This window comes from Corvus cornix, chromosome 4 (assembly GCF_000738735.6).
Source record: "Corvus cornix cornix isolate S_Up_H32 chromosome 4, ASM73873v5, whole genome shotgun sequence".
Lineage (NCBI taxonomy): Eukaryota > Metazoa > Chordata > Aves > Passeriformes > Corvidae > Corvus > Corvus cornix.
Genome location: NC_046334.1, coordinates 61,697,091 through 61,721,122, shown reverse-complemented (window position 1 = coordinate 61,721,122; position 24,032 = coordinate 61,697,091). Strand labels below are relative to the sequence as shown.

General features: G+C 39.0%; 1 protein-coding gene across 2 annotated transcripts in view; it reads right to left on the bottom strand.

The window, feature by feature from the left end:
• Positions 1-24,032, bottom strand: part of TBC1D14 (TBC1 domain family member 14) — a 64,871-nt gene that overhangs the window by 37,927 nt on the left and 2,912 nt on the right. The window contains exons 2-3 of one of the 2 annotated variants that reach the window (XM_039550674.1): positions 20,505-21,249; positions 5,133-5,253 (exon numbers count right to left, since the gene is read on the bottom strand). In XM_039550674.1, coding sequence (XP_039406608.1) covers positions 5,133-5,253; positions 20,505-21,249 — 866 coding nt within the window. Of the gene's footprint in view, positions 1-4,480; positions 4,581-5,132; positions 5,254-20,504; positions 21,250-24,032 lie in introns of those variants that run through there. The other variant, XM_010401948.4, reaches the window with a different exon arrangement.

Genomic DNA, 24,032 nt, shown 5'->3' with positions numbered 1-24,032 from the left:
ACAAATACCAGTTGCACGATGGATTCTTATTTAACACAAATGAGAGCAAAATTCCACGGATGCATCAGCTGTTCTGAAAAGTTATAATCTCTGGCCTGGAAATTTTGGGGTTAGAAAGAGCTGTGTACTTGATACTCAAAAGTCAATCATTTTTCCGTGAATTTGTGGCTTCCTGCCTTTAAAAATAATCTTGTGCTACCAGAATTCATATTCCAGCTAATGCTAAGTATCAACTTGGGCTACAAACTAACTGTCCCTATTGAGACAAAGAGAACAACTTCAAAGTTACTGCACTTCCCCCAAAACATACCACCAGCATTGAAACAGACTGCGCAGCAGACCAGCAGCTGACATTGTAACTGCAGTAACAACTACCTAAGCTTATACTTCTATTTAGTATCTTTACTTCTGAAAGCAGATACTTATCCTACAACACTGCCTGCTACACCTCTTTAGGATCCCTCCAGCTTCCAGGGCTTTTGAGCCACACAATTTACTAGGCATTTTAGAGAGCAAGAAAGCTAAAATAAAAGCTTTAAATCTGGAAAAGGAGGAAAAAACCTCTCACTTCCTTTCAAAAATACTTTGTAACTTGTAATAGCTATTTAAACCAATACTCAAAGCTTACTGCTCTCCATTTGTCTGATGCTTGTAACATATTCTGTACTTTCATATGTTGTTAACATATGGGAAGAAGTTCCAACGGCATCAAAAGCAGAACTTCGTCAGCTACACTCTGCTAGATTATGATACCTGACTGGGTCATATTAAATTCTTTTATTATTAAAATACGCAGGAACAATCACCCTGACACAGTATTAAATCACACTTTCAATTACGGTGAATGGAAGCTACGACTCTTGCTTTGTCTGTTTAAATATGATAGCAGTTTTGTTTGAGGCAGGTAATTTTCAAGACAGGACAAGGGCAACACACTCTTTGTAGAGTAATACAGTCTACTGGAATTGTTGAATGATCTATTTAGTACTGTTCTTGTTGAGGAAAAAGGAAAGACTTTTTAGGACTTCATCATTGACATAAAAGGTTTCCTTTCTTTACTTATTTTTATTTACCTTCACAAAAATTAGATGTCCTTTACATATGATTGCAATAAAATAAAAGTATTTGTAACTGGATCAGAAGGCAAGACATGAAACAGCAGTGTATTAAGGCAACTTGCAAGTTTTGGGTTTTTATTCTCAAGTGGGGAAGTTAGTTACACCTTTATTTCCAGAGAATGTAACAATAAAAGGCATAGGTTAGACCAACCACAGTAATTATACCTTCTTACACTGCCCTTGCTTCTTGTTGAAAAAAGGAACTCTGGCCCACAGATCTAAATCCTGCCTTTCTGAAGGCTGACTAATAGAAATGAACCCAACAGTGGAGACCACAGGAAGTGACTCATTCACACCCTTGGACTTCTCATGCAGAACAGAAAAAATGCACTACACAGTTTCTAGCTTCAAAGTGGCAGTGAAGTCTGTGTGCTAACGCTCACCCTATTGGCAGCTATAGCCATCAGTCACAATGGTTTACTCAGGCTATCCAAAGACTAACTCAGTACAAGCAGAAGACAGTGCTCTATCCAAGGCTGTAGCTCTAGCACCTGCCAGAAGCAGCAGCCAGCCTGAACCAACGACTTCCCCTTCCAGAGGCCCTGAATGGACCATATGAATGCAGTAAAGCACGGCTCAGGCAAATGCTCTGAAAAGCTCTGTATTTTTAGCCACTGGCAGCCATCAGCAGAGGCTGCAGATGTGCGGATGCAGAACACGAGGCCGCAGCTCCCCACGCTGCACAGCTTCCACCCGCACTGCTCCTGCACATGGAGCTGCACAAGAACCTGCACACATCAGCAGTCTGGGGACTTTGCTCTGCTCTGGGCTTTTTTTATCCTGGAGAAAACCCACTGCTTATAATGGGACATTTTATCACTATCTGCCTAAAGCATGGGTTGTAGTAAATTCTTTCCATGTTTCTCGCTAGGTGCTGTTGCTTTGAAACTCTTTTCCATCTAACAGACCCAAACCAGAAAACAGACTCTGATAAAATCACTTTACTTCATCGACTAGGATTATAGCTTAAATCATGTGAAGACTGAATTGAATTATAATTAACATAATTCAATTTATGAAGTTTTTCCTACACTAATGTTATAACCTTTACTCTTCATCCCATAACAAAGCATCACCTGAAGGCCAAGAAATTCATTTTCCTGTTTTGAGAGCTCATTTTTACTTTATCATGTCCTACAGAGTGAGCCTCTTCAGTACAGCTGATTTTAATTGACTGGAATGTTGACCCCCCCACATATAGCCATATCGTAATTATTACAGAAAAACATTTGGAAAAATTACAATCCCCAAGTTAAAAATAATAGTTATTTTTTAATTATTAAGGAATTGCCATTAAAATTTTTAAATATTCCAATATGGAATGTCTGAAAATGAGATCATAAAATATTTACACTGAATTTTTGAGTCAAGATTGTTATTGAAAGGCCTCAAGTGTTATATGTGCTGAATTTTACCAGTATTGAAACTTAAAAAAAAGATGTTCCATTGAGCTCTTATTGGAATTCATATAGTGAAAGCTAAATTGTACAACCCTCAAAGGGTCAAAGCACACTTGGAAGGCAAAAAAAACCTGCAAAACTCATTGATTAAAAATGGATTCTGCTATTATATTTAAAAAAATTAAAATAAATACACTATAAAAAAAAGTAATTTCATTTCACTGGGGAAGAAAGCTGTAACATGTCTCTAGGATATAGCCAAAATCTGGCTTTCCTCTATATGCCTTAATCTTTTAATACACAAAATCTTGACTGGCCACATGCAAACAAGTTCTGTGAAGACAGATCACATGAGAGGAGATAACCAAATGATATGGTGATTCTTGAATTTTTAAAGGAATTTCTTTTGAAGAGCATTCACTAACAAAACTGTGGGGAGAGAAGTTGTTGCAAATATATGGTATTTACAACTTCTGTGTTTGACAATCTCGAAAAGAGTTTCTAAGAGAAACAGTGGCTGCAAAGCCTAGCTCAGTTCTACAGTCTACTGGAAAAGAAGAGAACTTAGCTGAGGTGCTGTCATTTGACTTTTAGTGCATTTTCAAACATCAATTGCAAAAGGAACTGGCATAACCAGTTCTGCTCAAGCAGAATTCCTGAAGATAATTGATATAAAAAATTAATCGTGCAAACCTCCATTGCAAATGCAGTTCCAGCTTCTCCAAAATTACTCATTTTGACAGCTTTAAAGTTTTAATTTAACTGGATAAAAACTATACAAAAGCTCTCAGTGACCCAGTCAAACAACCCAGCCTGAGCATATACCAATATTGCTTCTTCATCAGAAGACTAATACTCATGTATATTTTCAGCATTAAAAACAGGACAAGCAACATCTTAGCTGGAGTGATTTTAATTCCTACACTGTTAAAATACAGTATGATGCTATGTTGTATATACACTTGTTGAACAAATGAGTGTTGTCACAAGAGTTTTTACATGGCTTGAGAAAAGCCATATGTGCTCAAAAAGCCTGTCTGACCATTGTTTTGGTTAGGGATCATCTAAATCAGGCTGTGCTTTTAGATGGTGGTGAGGTTCAACTAGTGACTTACAGCACTACTCATGATTCAAAGTCTACATGCCAAAAATAATCTCAGAAAAGACCAAATCATTTAGGAAGGATTAGTTATTGTTATCCAAGAGACACTGGAGACAATTGTTTTAGACTGCAATTTTGCCAGAAACTCACTAATGGTTGTGTTGGGGTCTCCCCCCCTGCCATGGAGCCCTGGGAGAGGGGCCCTGGGGGGGAGACACGGGGTTTCCCTGCCCCTGCTCAGCCTCGTTCCCATTGGTTGGTTTGTGTCCCCTGTGTAAGAAGGACCCTCGGGTCCCGTGACTGAGAGAGTTCCTGAGCAGAGCCCCGGCCATGCGGCTGGAGAAATAAACATCTCTGAAACACCTACCACGAATCTGTCCATATATATTTCCTTTCCACAGGACTCCTGGTTTGAAATATGCTTGTTGCAGTAATCCCCGCTGCAACATGGTTGGATGCCATACCACATAAGTATTTAATAATGACTGTTTTGTAACAAATTTAGTACAACCATTCAAAGCTGTAATGTAAGATAGTTTGGATGTAAAGGAAAAAGAGTCACAGTACCAGCAACAACCACAAAATGTTAATAGATTATCTACTCACTTACTAAAGAACAGGCACTACAATAAAATATACTGCTAAGTGTCAGAGTACTGCAATTATTAAGTCTCTTCAATTTTGTCATCAAAAATCTTTAGTGAACACTTCAGAACCATTAATTGTGTCAAGACAAGCTGAAGATAAAGTCTGAATGGTTGAGTACAGTGACAAGTTCAAAAGCTGCCTCAATTTCACTTTACCAGCCTAACTACAGCTAAGAACAGTCACATGACACATGGATTTCCAGAATACTTTACCCTGAATTAAGCAGCACAGTCCTTCAAATCAGCATTTGCATTTCACACACAGCATCTGGTTTTGAAGTTTTACTGCATGGTCTCTTTCCACGCAAACATTACTATTCCCATAGCAATTTGAACAAGGAAGTGACAACTGAAATACAAAAAAAGCTCCAAACACATTAAAAGGCTACTTGCAATCCAAAAATCCCAGATCAAGTCAGACAGATCAAAAGAGGTTTTCTTGTCACTGAAAGAGCAGCTCATGAACTACTGACCACACAGCTGGATTTCACAAGATTTTCCCCATTGGAAAGGCAAGTCATTTGACTCACTAGCCAAGAGCTTGGGTTCATCTGTAGTAGAACCAGTTCCCTGAAATGCTGCTTTCAACAATGTTGGAAAAAAGTGGGTTTCACTTCGGATTTTTATTCTCTTATGACACACTAAGGAAGGCTCTTCATGCCTCACATACTCAGTGTAATGACCAAGTAGAACACATTCTTCTGAACAGCACTGTCATAACAGAAGGAAAATTTCAACAAAGAGCCTTTTCTGGTATTGAAATTGTGTGCAACTCAAACAATATATGCACAGTCATATATACAGATCATAAACTTAACTGGCTTCTTCACTCACCATTAATCCTAACACAGAATTAAACAAATACCTTTTGTACTTTCTTTGGGTCTTTCTGTAAGTTTTCTCCAAGAGGTACTTTTCCAAACAACTTCCATCGCACATCATTTTCTTTTTCAAATCTTGCACTTTGCTTTCTGGTAAACAAACTCCTAAAAACAAAAGAAGTTTTATTAAGAAAAAAGGTTAATTGATTAATTATAATGAAAAGAAGGACAAACACTTGCTAAGCTTATGGATTCCTAACCACATATGCCAACTCCTCTTGTGGTTGTGCTGACAGACACTGTTTCCCAGCTTCAAAAGGTACACCATGCAGTATTATCACCATACCAGGCAATGGACTTGGTTAAATGACAACTTTTAGATAAAAAAAAAACATTTTCCAACTTTCTAAAAGTGGACACCCTTTTTTAGCCTTTCTGTAGATCATTTAGCCTCACTCTTTAAAAAAAAAGACTAAGGCACTAAACCTCTTGCTGCATGAACATTCTCTACCCACCTGTTACAACACATTACTACCAAAAATCACAAGAACCTTGGAGACATAGTAGCCTTTTACTGTATTTAATCTGCTTTAATGAAAGATTATTTTTCCTAAATAATCTTAAAAACAGCTATCAAAACACATTAATTCTGAAGTCTCTCTGAAATGTCTAATATTTACTAGCTTAAACTCTGTAGGAACAGTCATAAAGCTAGACATAAATGCACTGAAAATTAGATTAGTTTTATTGACATTGCTAGTTTTATATCATAAAGCGATTTGCCAGACTTGCAAATTCACACCACAGCTACTTTTTTCCAAAACTGGAAAAAACAGTACAGACCAGTCTTCACGCTTTTGATAGCACTCAGCTCCTCCAAGAGCACAGATATTCTATCCCCATGGCACACCTGCATTATTAAAGCAACAAATTTTCTTTTGTCCTACTGTCTAGTTTAGAACATATTATTCAAATATGTCCAGGTTGGTTCCATTATTTACTCACCTCAAGGTAGGTTGATCTGGAAACTGACTGTAAGTTTTTGCTCCCTCATTTAAAGGAAAATAAAAATCCACTGAGACAAAAGCAATTTTGCTACTGCACTCAGCAGGCAACTCCAGTACCTTCAAACCACAGATGCTCCCATTCTGACATTACTGCTTTTCCTTACAGTTACCACCTTAATGCTGTGTGTGCTGGCACATCGAGTGCAGATTGTTTCTTATGTATAAAGTGTGATAGTTTGGAAAATAAAACTACATTGAGCTTCACGTTCTAAAAGAACTGAATACATGTCTGCAACAGGAACAATCCAGGCACTAAAAAGTTGTTTTTCCTTGTCACTTTGTATCAGATCATATGACCAATATCACAGCTATACCAACAGAGATAACATTGCTGGAATACAAGAGATATGTTTAATATGTGGAAAACAATTGAGGTCATACCATTAGAGTATGCTGAAATATATTATAAAGTTAACAGTATGCACTGCCATCCTTAAGTATGCATATATTTATACAAATTATCACATGCTTCTGTATCACAAGGGTACACTTACCTTGAAATTCAAACCAAGAACAAATTATCATATTAAAAGATAAGAACAAAGTGTTTATGTACAGAAACCACGCAAGTCAATTACAACTGATGTCAAAGCTAAGCAGTAACTGTACTTCTCCAAACCCCTTTCAGCTACACAGAGATTATAAAGTAACTAAAGCCCGAGATGACAGATTTGTATAATCATTTGAGACAGCTACCTGGGAAATAAAATATAAAGACAAACAGACAAGATACTAATTTTTATATTTTTATATAATTTTATATGTATATATATTCAGTCCATTTAAAATGGAGAAATATCAAGCAAGTTCTAAAATACATCTAAGAATAAAAAGGAAAGCGTGACAGAAACAACATCCTAAAATCTACTGCATGTAAATAGGATACACCATGTAAGGCAGACTGGCTGCTCTTGCAAAAGGGTTTTTTTCAGATTGTTACTACTTCAGAAGCAAGCAAATTCCAGACTACAAACCATCTTCAGAGAAAAGAAGAACTTCTAGCATCAGGGACACTGGAAGAGTCCAGTAAGGAGGCACACCTCTGCGACAGCTCTGTGCACATTCAAATCCTTTTGCAAGTAAAAGGCTTTCACCACACTTCATTAGCACTGCAATAACACAAAAATTAAAGGCAATTTTCTCTCTGTCTCTATCCACATTAGAGGTTGCTAGCACGAGTGTATATACAAGCAACAACTCCCTCAGTCTCCTCTGAAGGATTTTAAGAACAGCAGTAGGTATTTACCCTCAGAGCAAAATAAAGATGAATTGGAATGATAAAAGTGTAACAGCTCTCTGCTGCAAGTGCCTGCGTAAAATGAACTAAATCTGAAAAGACAATCTCACACACTTCCTCCCAATTCAATTCCACAATCCTAACTATCTACTTTCCCTTTAGAGGCAGCATCATAACAAATAATCTGTTCTACAGCTTATCTAGCAGATGGCACAGCACTTGTTCAGCTCACTCTTCTCTATCCCTACATTCTAGGGCACCAGGCATCTCTTCCTTCCTTTTTACTATGTCAGGGATTTCCAGATCACTTTTAATTTAAAATACATATATTGAACTGAAAGCAGTAGGTATGGTCAATATACAGATTTCATTCTGTACTCTTCTTTTCCTCCACCCTCTGTTTGGACCTAAGTCCTAGTGTTTGGTTGGTGTCCACACTATTTACAAACTCCAAAAAGTCTCAAAATCCCCCAAAGGCTTAACATTATCAGCAGTCACAAATCAGCACAATCAGACGTAGAACAGCAAACTACAACCTGTTCTTGCTTTGACTGAGGACACACAGCATTAAATCCTGATCTGCCCCAGACTGGAACAGACCAAAGGTAATATATGACAGGATGGCATAGAAGGAGCAGAAGAGATGCCACCTAATTTTCACCTATTCTGAGAAAACTTAAGGGGAAAAAAACCCCAACCAAACAAAAAAACATCTATGGAATGTTCTCTGGTTCAATTTCTGCAGAGCTTTGCAATAAATCAGGACAACACCACAGGGTCCTGATAAAGCCACTACCTGAGATTCCTGAACTAAAAGTAAACCCTTAAAATACCCAACTGCCTTAGGAGGAAGTTTCTGCCATATATATGTCAGAGCAAATAACTCATAGCAAAACCTTTCATTTTTTGTTGCTACAGCACAGAAAGGAATTACTTTCCTCCTATTCTTACACAGCTCCCTCAGATTTTCAAGAAAAGTACTAAGTGGTTTCACTGTGAGCAAATTCACTAAGAAAAATTCCATGCTAAAGGTAACTTAAGGAGATCTTACAGAAAATACAGGTTAACAAGAAGCAAAACTTCCCTATTTGAAAAAACAAAACAAAACCCTAAACAAACAGATCTTTACTCCAAAGATGAGCTCAGAAATTCTAGTGTAAAAGATGTCAAAGTCTCATTACAAGGGTTTTAAGATAACAAAAATTAATTTCAGATCTTAAATGTAAAAAAGGGCTGACATGCCTTGAAAGAAAAGATCACATGCTCATCGTTATCTCAGTATCACTGTCCTCTTCACAACTATCAGAGCACATCATGATGATTTACAATAGGGATATTAACAAGAACATCTGACATGATGCATGATGTCTGCAGTCTCATTAGTGTGCAGTCATTAAAGAGTCATGGGTTACATCTTCATTTCTGTTGCACATGGTAACTATTTTACACTAAGTGTCTGCAGCTGCTTATTTTAGAGAAGCCAAGCACGGAAGTTAAATTGAGATCAAATTTCAATTAGAAAACTGCTTTTGCACAGTCCCCTAAAAACAGTATTTGGCACCAAACAGCTGTTTAACATTGTTATTTTAATTGAGCTGTGGAGAGGGATTACCTACCTGAAGAGAATTTAATTCTAACTCCAGGTTTAATTTTTACATACAATGAACATCCTGTGGTAGGACAGAGATGGAACAATCATTTGCTTGAACATACAGATATTCCATCACCACTCTATACTGATCTGCCCAGCTGCCTTTTCTGTGGGGAAAAGAGGAAGTTAATACCAAGAGGCAAGTTAAGCAATGTCAGGAAAACCTTATTTTTTAATAAAACTTTAGAAACAATTCCATTTTGGTTCTCCAAGCACTGCTAAAATAAACATACAAAATAGTTGCCATATATACGTACTGCACATGTATATATTGCCACTATTTTTGTAGCCTTGTGTGCTGTCATGATCAGGCTGAAGCCTCAATCAAATTTTAAAACTGTGGTTCTAACGATATTAGATATTCTAACAATATTACAACAAGTAATCGAGTCAAACCTATCCATATTGCATCTGTAAGAGCATTTTCAAGCTTTTGCTTTTAAAAAAAGTCTGGAATCACCACCAAAGCAGAAAGTTTATCTAGTTCTGTCCAATTCTCTTTCCAAAAAGACAGGAGGTCTGCAACACAACTGCCAACAACTACTGCCCTGTGAGGAGTTGAGAGCAGCAGCTCCACAAGCATTCAACTATTCATTTTTCCACATTTCAGCTGTACTTTGTTCCAAGCAAGGTTAGTCACTTTTGTGAAGTCACCTCTTAAGAGGTCATCCCTTTCCACCACAAAGTCTCAAAGTCTCAAAGTCTTCTCTATCCAGGCAGGCTCAATACTGAGCCCATCAGATACCTCTGAACTTTGGTACCACCAGAGTCAAGGAACTGTTTCTCTGGCACATGTCACTTAAACAACGGGAAAAATGGATGGGCTCACACAGGAGCTGTCAGAGGGTGGAGCTGAGCAAGGCAGGCACATACACACCCACTGACACCTGTTGGCCCACACACACATCCCTGGACTTCCAGGCAACACACGGTATTTTTTTACCAGAACGCCCAAGATACACCAGTTTCCTGAAAGAAAGGGTAGAGGAGCTTAGGATTTAGGAGTTTTTACAATTACAGCATCTGGGTTCTTCAGAAAATCTGAATTTTAACTGTATTGCTGTGACTGTTTTGCCAGGGCTCCTTAGATGAAGTTCTACAGTACTTGAACTACTGGCATGCAGCACAGAGTAACAACTGCAAGCAATAGAAAAGTGAGATGGTATATGCTGCTCTGTGGTAGCCTAACACTGATCTAGCATAGAGATTACATTTGCAAGTAAATGGGTTCCTTACTCTTAAAAAGATAGTTGGTACACAGAAACATGTATGAAAATTGTGAAGAAACTGACCCAGCTCATGCAAACTGATGCAATTTCTTATCTGCATTTAACCAACACTAATTTGCAAATGTAAGTAAATTTTTGTTACAAGTTTTAAAAATACACACAACATCTCCTGCTCTCAAGATGCATGCTCCAAATTTTAATTAGTCTTTCAATTAAGATTATTTTCAGAAGACAAAACAAGTGGAATAGTCATGCAAATTAACTACGGGAAGGACTTACCAGTGTCATGAGCAGAACAGATGAAAAATAAGGACAGTGAAGAAAGTTCAAAAGGTTCAGTTTTGTAGAACAATTTTATCTTGTAAGACAATTTTTCAAATGAGTATCAGACTTGCATGTGTTCTTAAGAAGCAAGAAAGAAACAAAGTCAAAGATCATTTCAGCTGCTTCTGAAGGAAGACCCTGAAATTACCCTGATAACTCTAAACTACGCAAGGAGAGAGCACCAAGGTCTTGAGCCCCTCGGCCTATCCAAGGCTAAGTACATGCATAGACCTTAGATAAGTAAGCAGATATTAATCATAAGAACCAGGTAAATCCACACTGAGCACATAAGCACTGTAAGAAATGTCTCCACAGAAGTTATTCCACAAGGCATCCAGAAAACTACATTGAAACAAGACATTTTAAATAACATGTACCTATTAAGCAAAAAATATATTAAGATAAATTTTATTAAGTAATTGCTGCATTATCATCAAAAGTGTCCAGCCACCTGACCTTATGTGGCATTAATTCAATTAACACTATCTGCTATGGAATTCTACTATGGAATTTAGTCAAAAGGTACAACAACATTGTTTTCTTCTCATCCTCCACTGACCTTTTCTATTCTGTACTAATCATAACTTTTGCAATTTACCAATAAACAGAAGAAAGATTCTCACGTCTAGATGTTCCCAACCTGCTCACTTAAACAATTTCCAGAGACTGAGAAAACAAATCCTGAAAAAACAGCAACATTCTATCAAAGGAATTTTTGTTACCAGATTAGTGGAGGAACAAGACTGACACGTAAATCATGGTGACTGGAGAACTGATGGACTTGAGAAGGCATTCCTGTCAGGAGACCCACCAAAGTCTCCTGAAACGCCCTAAATCTACATTCTCCAAAGGTAAAAGCCAGCAATTGGTAGTTATGACCCAGTAACACTGGTTTCTAGAAATAATTTACTAGATGTAGTGACTGCCAGTTCTTACATTCCCTTCTCTCAAACCCCAATCACCTCTAAGTCAACCTATACAACAAAACAACCAACAGACAGAACACCATTAAAAAAGTTCAAGTACTTTGGCTATGGTGAAGAACCTCCATAAACATGTCCAAAGTTATGCTTTGAATAAGATTCCAAAATTACATACAAAAGCAGGGTTTGCAGAATTTTATCTCTGGGAGATTGCCAAAGGTCGGACTAAAGGAAGAACAATGCTTGGTTTATGGATAAACAAATCAACAGAAATAGAGCCAGACAGCCTGCAAATTTACCTACCTATGAAAGGGGTAACTAATCACAGAATTATGTTTTATAAATTCCTACCACATTTTATAAACAAAGTTTTCCAACCACTGACATTCCAGTATGTTCGGTAAGAATCAAGAACAATGACACTTCACAGGGTAACAGATACCTGCAGGTCTGGAAAAAAAATACTTCCACAGTAGAGAGAAACAGTAATACAATATAAGTTAGCACTACAGGATACCTCATAGCTTGCAATAGGGTAACTTGGAAATTTCTCTGTATTTCTGGGAAAAAGAGTAGAGTTTAATAAACTATTTTATCAAAACTACAATATTCTGCATTTATCTTTTTTCTTGCAGATTCCCCTCATTTTACAGGGGAACAAAGCAGTGCTGACTGCCCTGAAGTGTCCGAAATGTGCAAAGATAAATTGGGCAGTACCCTGTGAGTTTAGCTGTTAGGACTGCTTGCTGTAAGCCAAGAACTATTTTGCATATGGATAATGCACAGTGCTGGTCTACCATGAAAATACTGCAGAATTCTCAGAAAATGGAGTTTCAGCAAGTTAGGACTGCCATACAAAATCAACACTCAGATCCAACTTCAAACTAATATGTTAGCATCAACCAGCTATAATTAACGATCCTTTTCTAGCTGGCCAAATTCCCAGTTCTCCTCATGTTATTGGAATAAATGAAAATTCTATTCCTAAAATCTGAAAGTAGATTTCTTCATTGATTTGAAGCACTATTACCACACAAATAAAAAAACAGAACACATGAAATGTCATCCTAAGCAAAAAGCTGAAGCCGAGTAAAATGTAAGACCTTGCAACAACAGAGATTAAATATGAACTTGTTTGCATAAACATCAAAAGCAAAAAGTGAGTAAAAGCTCTGCCTGGTACCTACAAGACTATATCTGTATCCAGCATGGGGCCCATGGACTACAACAAATAAGATCAAAAACTGGAGGATGACCACTATGATGGCTGGGTGCTGAGGCCTACAACATACATGCAGGGATGCTGAGAAAGGTGTTTTTATTTAGCCTGGATGACCATCCTCAGGGATGCAATGAGGAATAAAACCCAAGAGGCGAAGCAGCAAGCTGCTGCAAGGCAAGTTTTAAATAGATAAAAGGGGAGGGAAAAAAAAAAAAAATCACAGCGGTAGAAGATAAATCCCGAATTGTGCAGTCTAGGGAGGTTAACTCCAAGCTTGGATGTACTCACAACAACTGAACAGGGTCCTGAGCAACACGCTCTAGGGCTGAAGTTGCCCTGCACCAAGCAGGGACCTACACACAGCGCTCCAGAAATCCCTCTGACCTGAACTGCTCTGTGATTCCATACTCGTGGAAGGTTCCTGCTCACAAAGGGGAGACCAAGCACCCAGTACATGCCTTGTCCTACCTCCAGTTGTTGCCAAGTTCTTGTGTTTATTCTGTCAGCTCTAAGGTGTGAATGACCTTAATATTTACTGTAGGGTTTTTTCTTTATTACTCTTATGGTATGGCTGGAAAACTTTGGAGGCATTTAATGACTAAAAGAGGCTCAACACAAATAAAGGAATGGATTCAGAAAATTCATGGTTTCCATATATCATTTCTGTTAATAAAATTCTACATAAGAAGGAAAACTTCTTCGACAGACCATCTCTTATTTGAGCCTTTTTAAATGTGTTTAAAACCGAAGTTAATATTGACTCCACCTTCTCCACAGATTATGTAACACAGGAAGTGAGACAGTATAAATAAAAACATCAAAGAGCAAAAACGATACTTATTCCATCTAATTTCACCTTGCTCACTGCATTTTTCAGGAAAAAAGAAGTCATCTGAACATTAAACAGTACTTTGATCAGATGGAGAGAGAGATAGAGTATCACACAGCAGTAATTGCACTGATACTCTCCATTCCCCATCATCTACTTCTCACAGCTCCTTTTAACAAAGGAAAACATCAGGAAAGCTCTTGCAAATCAAATGAAGATACAAAGACCATCTAACCCACCCATTCACTAAACCTTCATATAGACAATGAATCAGAATGAAAACAGACCTTAATTTCATTAATCTGAATTAGCTCCTAAAGTCTCATACACATCTCTGAGAAACATCTGTAGTTCTATGCTTTCTATTCAAAAGCAAGTGTGTGCAGTGCTGTATTGGTTTTGCATGGCAAGGTTTCAGTAGTGGAGGGCTACAGGGGGCCTGCTGTGAGAAGCTGTCAGAGGCTTTCCCCATGTACAACAGAGCCAATGCCAGCTGGGTCCAGGACGGATCTGCTGCTGGCAAGGCTGAGTCCAACGGAGACAGTGGTAGCTCCTCTGGAATAACAGTTAAGAAGGGAAAAAACTTGCTGCACAACAGCAGCAGCAGTCAAAAAAGAGGAGTGAGACTGTGTGAGAGCACCAAGCCTGCAGACAGCAAGGTGAGTGCAGAAGGAGGGGCAGGAGGTGCTCCAGGTGCCTGAGCAGAGATTCCCCCGCAGCCCCTGGTGCAGCTCATGGTGAGGCAGCTGTGCCCCTGCAGCCCATGGAGGTCCAGGGTGGAGCAGAGATCCACTTGAAGCCCATAAAGGACCCCATAGCAGAGCAGATGGATGTGCCTAAAGGAGACTGTGACCCTGTGAGAACAGGAGCAGGCTCCTGGCAGCACCTGTGGCCCCTTGGAATGAGGAGCCCGTGCTGAAGCAGGTTTGCTGGCAGGACTTGTGACCCCACAGGGGAAGGGAGGATGCGGGGAGCATTATAGCTCAATGCTGCAAACAACATACAACACCCATCTATGCTACAGGTCACATTCACCAGCCAGTATCAGACTTCTGTAATGCTTCCCACCAGCCACTAGAAAAGAAACATACACGTTTTACCTGTTTTTAAGTAATAACTAGACCACATTAAGTCCTCACTGCACAGTTTTGTACCGTTACTAAAAAAACTCCAAAACTTAAAGTATCACTGAGCAGATTTTCATTTAGCTTCTATAATGAACAAATAACTTCAACAAACCTCTTTGTTTAAAGTCTTGTATGTGCAAAACTGTTTCCAGTTACTCAACAGCAAAACAAAGATTTTAACCTACAAAAGCAACTTCCTTTTATTCTAAAGAGCCACATCTCAAAATTTAGTGAAAAGTTTAAGGAAGAACTAAAAGAATTATAATTGTAAAGAGTTACATTATCCCACACATAAAGGGAAAATAAGGATTGCAATTAATTTAGACAGTTTCAGTTCAACACCTAGTGGAGAACAGGCCACATGACAAAGTTCAAAACTTCATACTCTGAATAAGAGGACAGAAGTTCTGAAAACTGCATCATACAATTTTCAACCTTTATCAAAAGCAAAGGCTGTTATCTTTGTAGAATTCCAACTTTTCACCTGTGGAACACTTGCTTGGAGAGAGAATATTTATTTCAGAAAATTCTGCAGCTTTTCTTTTGTTTCACACAGAGCTGTGGTAGTAAATACAGGTGGGGAGAGGACCTTTAGTCTGTCAGTTCAAGTAGACAGAGTGGCTTTCAAATATGAACTATCCAAAATCACACTGTGCAGACTGAAGCACCCTTCAGATGAGTACAACTGAATGCCTCACAGGCTGCAGAAATACTTCCAGTATCCTCTGTTAAACAGATCCTCAGTGCCTGTGCTGCTTCCCACACCACAAAAGCACAAGCTTGTTTGCCCTCCTTTCTTCCCTTTCAGCTGCCTGTTACTGACAACAATTTGCTAGAAATGCACACAGATAAAGTAGCAGGGAAGAGACGAAGGGACAGGAGGGAAGGACAAAACTGCCACCAAATTATTCTCTTCCCTCTGACAGGGCAGTGAATCCTGTGGTGCCAGGCAACTACAGCACTCGGGAGCCCAGCCCAAGGCAGGGAAGGGAAGCAGCCTGTGCTGGGTGGCCATGCAGGTTCCCTCCATCAGAGGCATGGTTTCTGGAGTCCTTCCCATCAGCTTCTGGCCAACTCCACCTGCAGCTCAGTTTGGTTTTGCTCACTTGTGGTTAGAAACAGTGAAGTTATACCTGCCCCCACAGTGCATCCAGCTCTTTCTGTTCCTCCTCCTACACGCTTCAGTCCTGTTCTCAGCCTGTCTCCTCCTGAACAGCCAATACTATAAGAGGCTTCACTGAACAGAAACTTGCATGGAAGAGGAGACAACATAATATCTACTATCTTAGATCAGTCAATTGCAATTATTTTCATAATTTTTCTTCCTTCCTGTGCTCATTGAATTCCCATTTTTGGAGACATGAAAGCAGGAAATCAACACTACAATGCTCCTTGTCATTCTACCTCCCTTTTAGCACCAAAATTAGAGAAGTACAATAAGCTGTCCTCTCATTAAAAGCATTATGAAAGGGTCCTATTCATTAACACAGATGACTGATCTACTCCAAAAATGGACCTAATTCCTAAATTCAGAACCACAAATTATGTGTGACCAGTAATCTCAAAACATGTATGTACATATGTGATATAAACATATTAAATTCACATGATTTCAGACTTAACACTGAAAGCAGTAGCTACTACTTCAAAATTAAAGACCTTTTTCTTATCAGATTACAAGTAAGGTCGCAGCCTGGACTAGGCATGTGCTTCTATGTATGGTATAGGATGCCAATCCTGCTCCAGAAGCTTTCTCCCAGAAACGCAGAGATTCTTTGCAAATAGTACAATGTAATGTTGTTCTTAAAGCCCTTTACTTCATGTGTAGGCCCTATGCCCCTGAGAGGTTTCCTGAGATCCAAATACTTGGATCAGAAACTTCTAGGAGTAGCCTAAAAAGAAAGAAGATCCAGATTCCTGAAACAGACAATATCCATGCAGTGGACTAAGTAAAGACTTACGCTGCTTGTAATCCATTCAAATGAAACAAACTGCATGGCTTATTTTTAACTGTACATAGCCCTAATCCCTTTATGGTCACACTCCGTGTAACCCTAAAAATCCTCATTCTCAGTCTCCAAAATGATAATTGAAAATGATAAATGAAAAGTGCAACTTCTGCAGTAAGATCACAACAGTTCTGATTCAGCAAAACTGTTTAAGACCCACACACTTTAAAAGTTTCAGCAGTACTGTGCAGAAGTGAAGTCCAAAGGTATAACTCATTAACTCAGACTACTCTGGGTCAATAAGGCAAAGGTGCAGACAAGCCAACTACTCTTTAGTCTCCCACCCAGTTACTTGCTCACACTAGTTTTCAAACCAAGTTCCTGCATATATTCAAATAAAGGAAATTAATTCCAACTCATGCTTACGTGAAAAACCTCTGGGCTTTTAAAGCTGATACAAGTGACACTTGAAAACAACCAACATGTCAGGTTTTTTTGTCAACAGTCAGCATAACAGCTGCTTTCAGAAGCAATAATCCATTTTCATACACCAACCTGGAGCCTAATGAGAGCACTGTACCTGTGGTGCCTTAAGCTCTTTCAAGAGGAAAGCTGTGCGTAAGCAAGAAAGCGGCCTCTTTCTCACTTTGGATCTTCCTGCCCACACCCAAAGATGCACCCAACAGCTTGAGGAAACAACCAGACCTTTTGGATACTCAAACTGCTGAAGAAACAAACTGAGCCAGAGAAACTGTCTTCACCACAGTGCTCAGGAAGGCAAGGCAGGAGCACTTCACTCTCAAGTGATCTTGAAGATGCGAGGACTGAAGGAAATGAGCCAACAGGTCATTTCATCATCCTTTTCTTTGATATCTTCTACAAATAGTTTTGTAAATGCAGTCTCAAACCAACACTTCATAACACACCACAGAACTGACAGAGAACATGCAACCTTGTGCACAGTATTCATGCACACGTGCATATAGTCTCAAAAGGAAAAATAAATGTAGAGAGTGCCAAAAAATAACTATATTCTAAAGCAAGTACTTCTGTAACCATTTTCTTGATACCGCAGAAGATTTACCCCTAACTGATATGTAAGTAGCTTAAGCACATGTGACCAAGCACTGAAGGCATCTAATTATTGTCAGTATTATCTCTACAGGCAGCCACAAATCTTAACTGACATGTCAAGGCCAAATTTACTCTCGATAAGATCAGAGAAACTAACACATCCTCAGAGGCCAGGCGGGGTTCCATACAAGCACAAGTGCCATTTCAAGAAGCAAGGTTTCTCCCTTTTACCAAATACCAGTAACCTGTGCAAAAAATTAAGCTGACTCATCTTCGCTCTCAGTGGTTCAAACCTGTATCCTCTTACCCAGAGAAGCCCCCAAAGAGCTAAACATGCAGATTAAGGCCGAGTCCCTGCACTGCAGCCTTACACCATGACCACTGGGCTGCTGGAAGGCTGTGTACAAAGCACTCAGGGTTCATTCTTCCATGTTGTACACAAGTGTGACAGCCACTGACCAAACCCAAGGCAATTTGACTTTCTCCTGCCACTATTCACCCTTGGCTCTCTAAAGTGAAATTTATGCACTTAACCTGCGAGACTGAATCTCAACTGAAACTCCTTTCAGCATAGAGTGCAATGCTAAGAACACACTCCTTTCTAGGACTTTGTTTATACCCACCACTGCAGCACTTGCAACAAACTGCTTTAGAAAGCTCCCTCTCAGCAATCTGGTCTTTAGCAATACTAAACAAAACACCTCCTCTTCATCTCACACTGCACACAAACCCCAGTGCAGAGCACAGGGTGAGCTGGGTAGGAAGGCCTCTAGAAAGCAGCTACTTTCAAACAATACACTGCAAGGCCCAGGTTCATTTACTTCAGTACTGGTTTAAGCCCTGGGAATCCAAGGAGCCCACAGGAACTCCAGGGAACAGGGAGTTTTCAACCCCATGGATGGCAGATTACAAATACCAACAAAAACTAGCAACAGCATGTTTTGAACCTTAACAATGCTGACAGCATAAATATAGATAGTACTCTGTGGCACAGAACAACCTCCAAGGCTCCCTGCTTGTTCAATACCTTGTGAAACTCACCACCAGGCCTCATGACATGAAACAGATGCATAAAACATGGGGGTGTGGTGTGCAAGTACAGACAAAAAGTGGGCAGCTCTTGTTTCCAAAACAGAACAGGAAGTGGATGCCAAAGAGAAGAATATTCAAGGTCAAGTTACAGACTGAGCACCTGGAACTTCAAAGCCGATCACCTAGTTTGAACTTAATCCTCATATTCTTACAATGACATCACCCAATGACCAAGATTATCTGTTCTCCATTTAAAAGGCAATAATGACAGCCTTTGTTTCCTGGCATTCAATGTACCTGCAAAGATTCAGGTTAAAAAGCTCAGTCTGGTGACTACTACAGTTTCTGTAACACTGGTAAAACCTCCACAGACTACAGTGGAACAGAATTTGGACAGATGGCTTTGCTTTGTTGGATAAGAAAAGTTGAGAGGTGGTTAAGCATCCTACTCAGAGCAGGGTCTAAATGTGCCTGTTCCACTGTGCTCCCTCCAAGGCTGAAGGACAGCATTTGTTTGAGTTAGCAGTTGTACTACCAGAATGGGTAACAAAAGTTCATGCTTTGAAGTGCCAAGAAGCCTCCTGCTTTATAATTAAGTCTGGTTCCATGGCAACAAACAGACAAGGGTCCACAAAAGCATCAGCACCTCAAACACGACTGATGACTGGAGCTCTGCTGCACAGTACTTTAACCTAAGAATAAAAATCAACAAAGGCTTCAGCCAGTTTAGTAGGTCTAAATAAACTGATTCTCTTAAGCTTTGCAAATAAGGCAGCCTTTCAAAGAATGATGTTTGCCAATTCTTGATGCATTTTATTAGCCTACTTGTCTCACGCAAAAAAAAATTACATGAGGAAAAACAGATTAGCTGAAGCCATGTACAAAACAGGTTATACACAGCCAACTCTGCTCGATGTCTAAAATGTCTTTCTAGAACAATTTCTCTAAAATATATCACACTTCAAATATCATAACTTGGGAGACATTATGAAGCCCTTACATAACTTAAAAAAAAAGAACCCACCAGCAAACAACTCAAGCCCCCAGAAACCAATTAGTCCTTTTTCCCATTCCCCACTTCCCTGGGGGAACCTTATCCTTCATACAAGGGCCACATTTAGAAACTGCTTTGGGTGGCCAATGCTATCATTTCAACAAGTGGGTGACACAATGTCAGATGTTTTCATTCCATACAAAAATTAAGGAAAAGGCTATTAAAAAAAACAGTAACTGAGATTTGGAAACATAAGAGTAGTCACACCAAGTGTTTGTAAAGTATTTGTATTTTAAGCTTCATACCCTTAGAATGATCAATAAAATATCCCATGACTACTAAACTATTTATGAATCCTCAGCTGTCAAAGCTCTTTAATACAGGTATGGATCCTACCTATATTCATCTATTTATGTGACACAAGATTAAGGACCTTGGCCAAAATCACAAAAGATACCACTGGAGAAGCCACTGTTCAGAAGAAAAAAAGACCTTGTTCAGAAATCCTTTTACTGCAATGTAGAAGGACTCTTCCAAGATTTAAGATGCTTCCATACATCATAAACATAATATAGAATAGGATGCAGAGCCTTAGTCCCCAGCAATATTTGCCTATTTACTCATAACAGAAAAAATATGTTAATACCAATCTACATTAAAACAGCAATCTATTACATCTTTCAAAGCACAATATCAAACAAGACCTTTCTCCTAAGATCTTACATAATCTGTTAAAATATATTTTATGGAAACATTACCTGGCAAAGAAGTTTGTAAAAGGTCCCAGTATTTTCCGTTTACTGTCCACATCTGTCTCGTGACAATACTGCTGCTGGCTCTGGTCATTGCTCTCTTTAGTGGAATTCAGGGTAACATCCGAAAAGTGCGCCTCGTCAGTCTCGAGATCCACTATTGCACTTGAACTGCTTGTGACCACAAAGTCCAAAATGTCTTCATTGCTAACTGATAAAGTTGTTGACAGTTCTGTGCTAAGACTAGACACACTACAAACAGAGATATCATCACTTCGATTTAGAGTTTTTGAGGTTGGACTATAAAGTTTGACAGTGTCATACCCAGTTCTTGGGAAAGTCGAGGATTTTCGCACAGCATGGTCATGCTCAGCAGTCAGTGAATGTGGAGGCACATATGGTGGCAGTGCACAAGCACTCTGAAAAGCCCTGTCAGGCACGAGTTCAGGTTCTGATTGCTTTCTCTTCACATTCAACACACTGCAGTGAACAGGCTCTGGATTTCCTATTTCTAGAGTTGGAATACCAGAATCCACTGATTTAAGGCTATGACAATCTTCTAAAGCACTGGACAGCTGGCCAGGTCCATATTCAGGCAATGAGAGATGTCTCAGGGTCCCAGAATTCAAGTTTTGAAGGCCCTGGATACTGCTGCCCACTCTTGAATCCAGAATTCCCACGAAGGTCAAACCATTTAAAGAGTTTAAAGAGTTGGATAAATTTGCATCGGTTGTCTTGGCCCAGCTGGTAACTGGTTAAAAAGAAAGAAAAGATTATGAGTTTGCTGGAGCGCTGTGGTTTGTTCTCGACTGTTTGTTTGGTAGGGTTGTTTTTTTTTCCATGGTCGTTTCTTGGTTTTGTTTCTTGGTTTGTTTTTTTAATACACTCAGTCCTGTTCTAATTTAGGCTTTTAATTAAAAATTATTTGTCTTCTCTTGCACATGATTACCATCCCTTCCCCCAGCCTGAACAACCAGGACAATGGCAACTTAAATTAGGCTTCTAGAAAATGTCAAGCATGAAAAGCTTTTCATAAGCAGTTTGTGTGCCCACATTTGCTTCTTACACATCTCCTAAGAGCAAAACTACATACTATAAAACCTGCAGTATTTTAAGGTTCCCTGCCAATATTGAGACAAATATATGAATTTTTTTTAATACAGTCATAAATTCATATTTGCTGATGTCAGAGGGCTACAAAACTTGTTTCCATACACTTAGACCAGATTCAGAAGTGTTCATTTAAACAGAATTTCTCAGTATTCTTGGAAACCATAAAACTGATAACAAATTCGTCACAAAAGAGAATCCATAATGTATCATTGTTGCATTAAGCAAGAGATGCAAAATCTGAACATCTATAAAGCTATCCATATAGTCAATGTTTTGACAACACACATGATGCACTTCATCAGTGCATATACAGTAACAATGACATTTGCAAATACGTATTATTTACTGCACTCAGGGACTGTGATCCTTCATCTTTGCAATATCCATGCAGGCTGTCACTCCAGGGGCTCCCAGCAGGTCAGTTAATCCAGTCAGTGCCCCACTTCCAGTCAGAATCTGAATGGCCTGCAAAGTAAGGGCTGTCAAATAGGAGCTACAGGTTGGATGCATCAAACTCATTGGCAACTTTCATACACCTGGAACACCATCAGGAATACTACCCTGGCTTCCAGAACTGCTACTGACCCTTTAAACACTACATGATTATTAATACAACATTACACAGATCTTCTCTTTCCATACGAGTAGTTAAATTGTCTACAGCTCTTCTGAAGTTTGCAATGCAATTACTCTGCAGCAGTTGGCAGAACAAATATGCACATATTGCTTCAAGTTCTTCCCTCTGAAACACTCTGGGATAAGTGTGAATGAATGAAGAACACTCCTTCCATCTTGCAAACAGACTGCTTTCTAGACAGATTTTTTCTTCAGTTCCTGAAGCCTGGTCTCCTGCTTCTGCTCTCCTACTCTCTCTCAGGAGTAGCACTTAATTAAAGGTGCCAGTTGTTCTCTAGGTCATCCCCACATTCTATTTTTAAAAAACAAATACAAACATACCCCAAAAGAAACCCCAAACTTCTCAATTTCAAACAGCAGTGAAAACTGCTATCTCACAGCAGTTCTAAACCCCTGGTTAACATCACCTAAGCCCTGCCAAACACCAGGGTTTCACACACAGTACATTCTTAGATCTGAGGACATCAATACACTTTGGCATTGTGATACCAACAGGCAGCGAGTGAGAGAAAACTCATTTCAAACATATCTCACTGGTCCAAACAGAAGGTTTTTTTCCACAAGTTTTCAGTCATGTGGAAAGTTCAGGAATCCAACTGTACTTTGTATGCTATACTAAATCTTTAACTTACTACCCCAATGGTATTCACTTGCAGATATGACACTCCAGTTCAATCCACTCCTAAGCACAGACAAAAGTCAAGGAGAAACAACCCTGGATATTTCATCTTTCAGACTTCTTCAGAACTTTTTAACAGCCAACTATATGCTACCCATCCAAATCAATCAATGCACCAATTGCCTAATCTTCTGGGTAAGCAAGGTTTCAAGCGTATTGTTTTGACTAAAAAGCTTGTGAAGATGTACACTGTCCTTAAAGAGTTGCTATAGCAACTTTTTTTTTTCATATTACCATGGTTTGAAAAGTTTACATCCCCTGCAATTAAAATGATGTCTTGAAATAGCTGGCACACCAACCATGTACATTATGAATTCTCTATTCACTAAATTAAAATTGCAAGGGCCAGCAAAAAAACAAGCAACCCTAAATAGCAACCCTTGAATGCAGGCAACAAACTACACTCAAGAAGTCAACAATGATAGTTGAAGTATACAAATAAGACATAACATGGAGCATTAGGTATAATTACTGTTGTATACTGGGATCGCCTATTCTCAGACCTTCTTGCTTGAATTCACTTGTTTTTCTAATGTAAGTCTGACTGTTTTCTTCTCCCTGTGCTCACCTCTATCCCTTCATATACATTACATTGCTCTTTAAATACACAGCTCACCCAGCCCCAATGTTACGCTACAGCATATATACATACACACTTCAGAACAGTATAACCAAGGTGTTTGACATAAAAGAATTCAAACTTATAAATGCATTTAGAAAGTGCAGTCCAGAAATCAAAACACAGAAATGTAATCTGTCAGGAACAGCTTTGATGATGGTTGGGTAAACAGTACAAGCATGTTCCTGTAATTAATTCCTCCCATGACTGCCTTCACTTCTGCTCAATGATTTTCCCAAGTAGCAGCCAGTCCTTAGTTTAATTGCACTGCTCTTCTCAACCAAGCTTACAAATAGTAAGCATTCAAGTGACCTTGGCAGAGGCAGTAACCACAGCAGCTCCAGAGGCCAAATACTATAAACAAAAGAGTTTAAAAAAAAGGTGAAAATAAAATTCCATGCTGGCTTCTGAAGCTATTTTAACTTGGCTTGTATTTTTTCAAGCAATAAATTTAACAGGAAGAGATCCTTTAAACGGGCAACCAGCA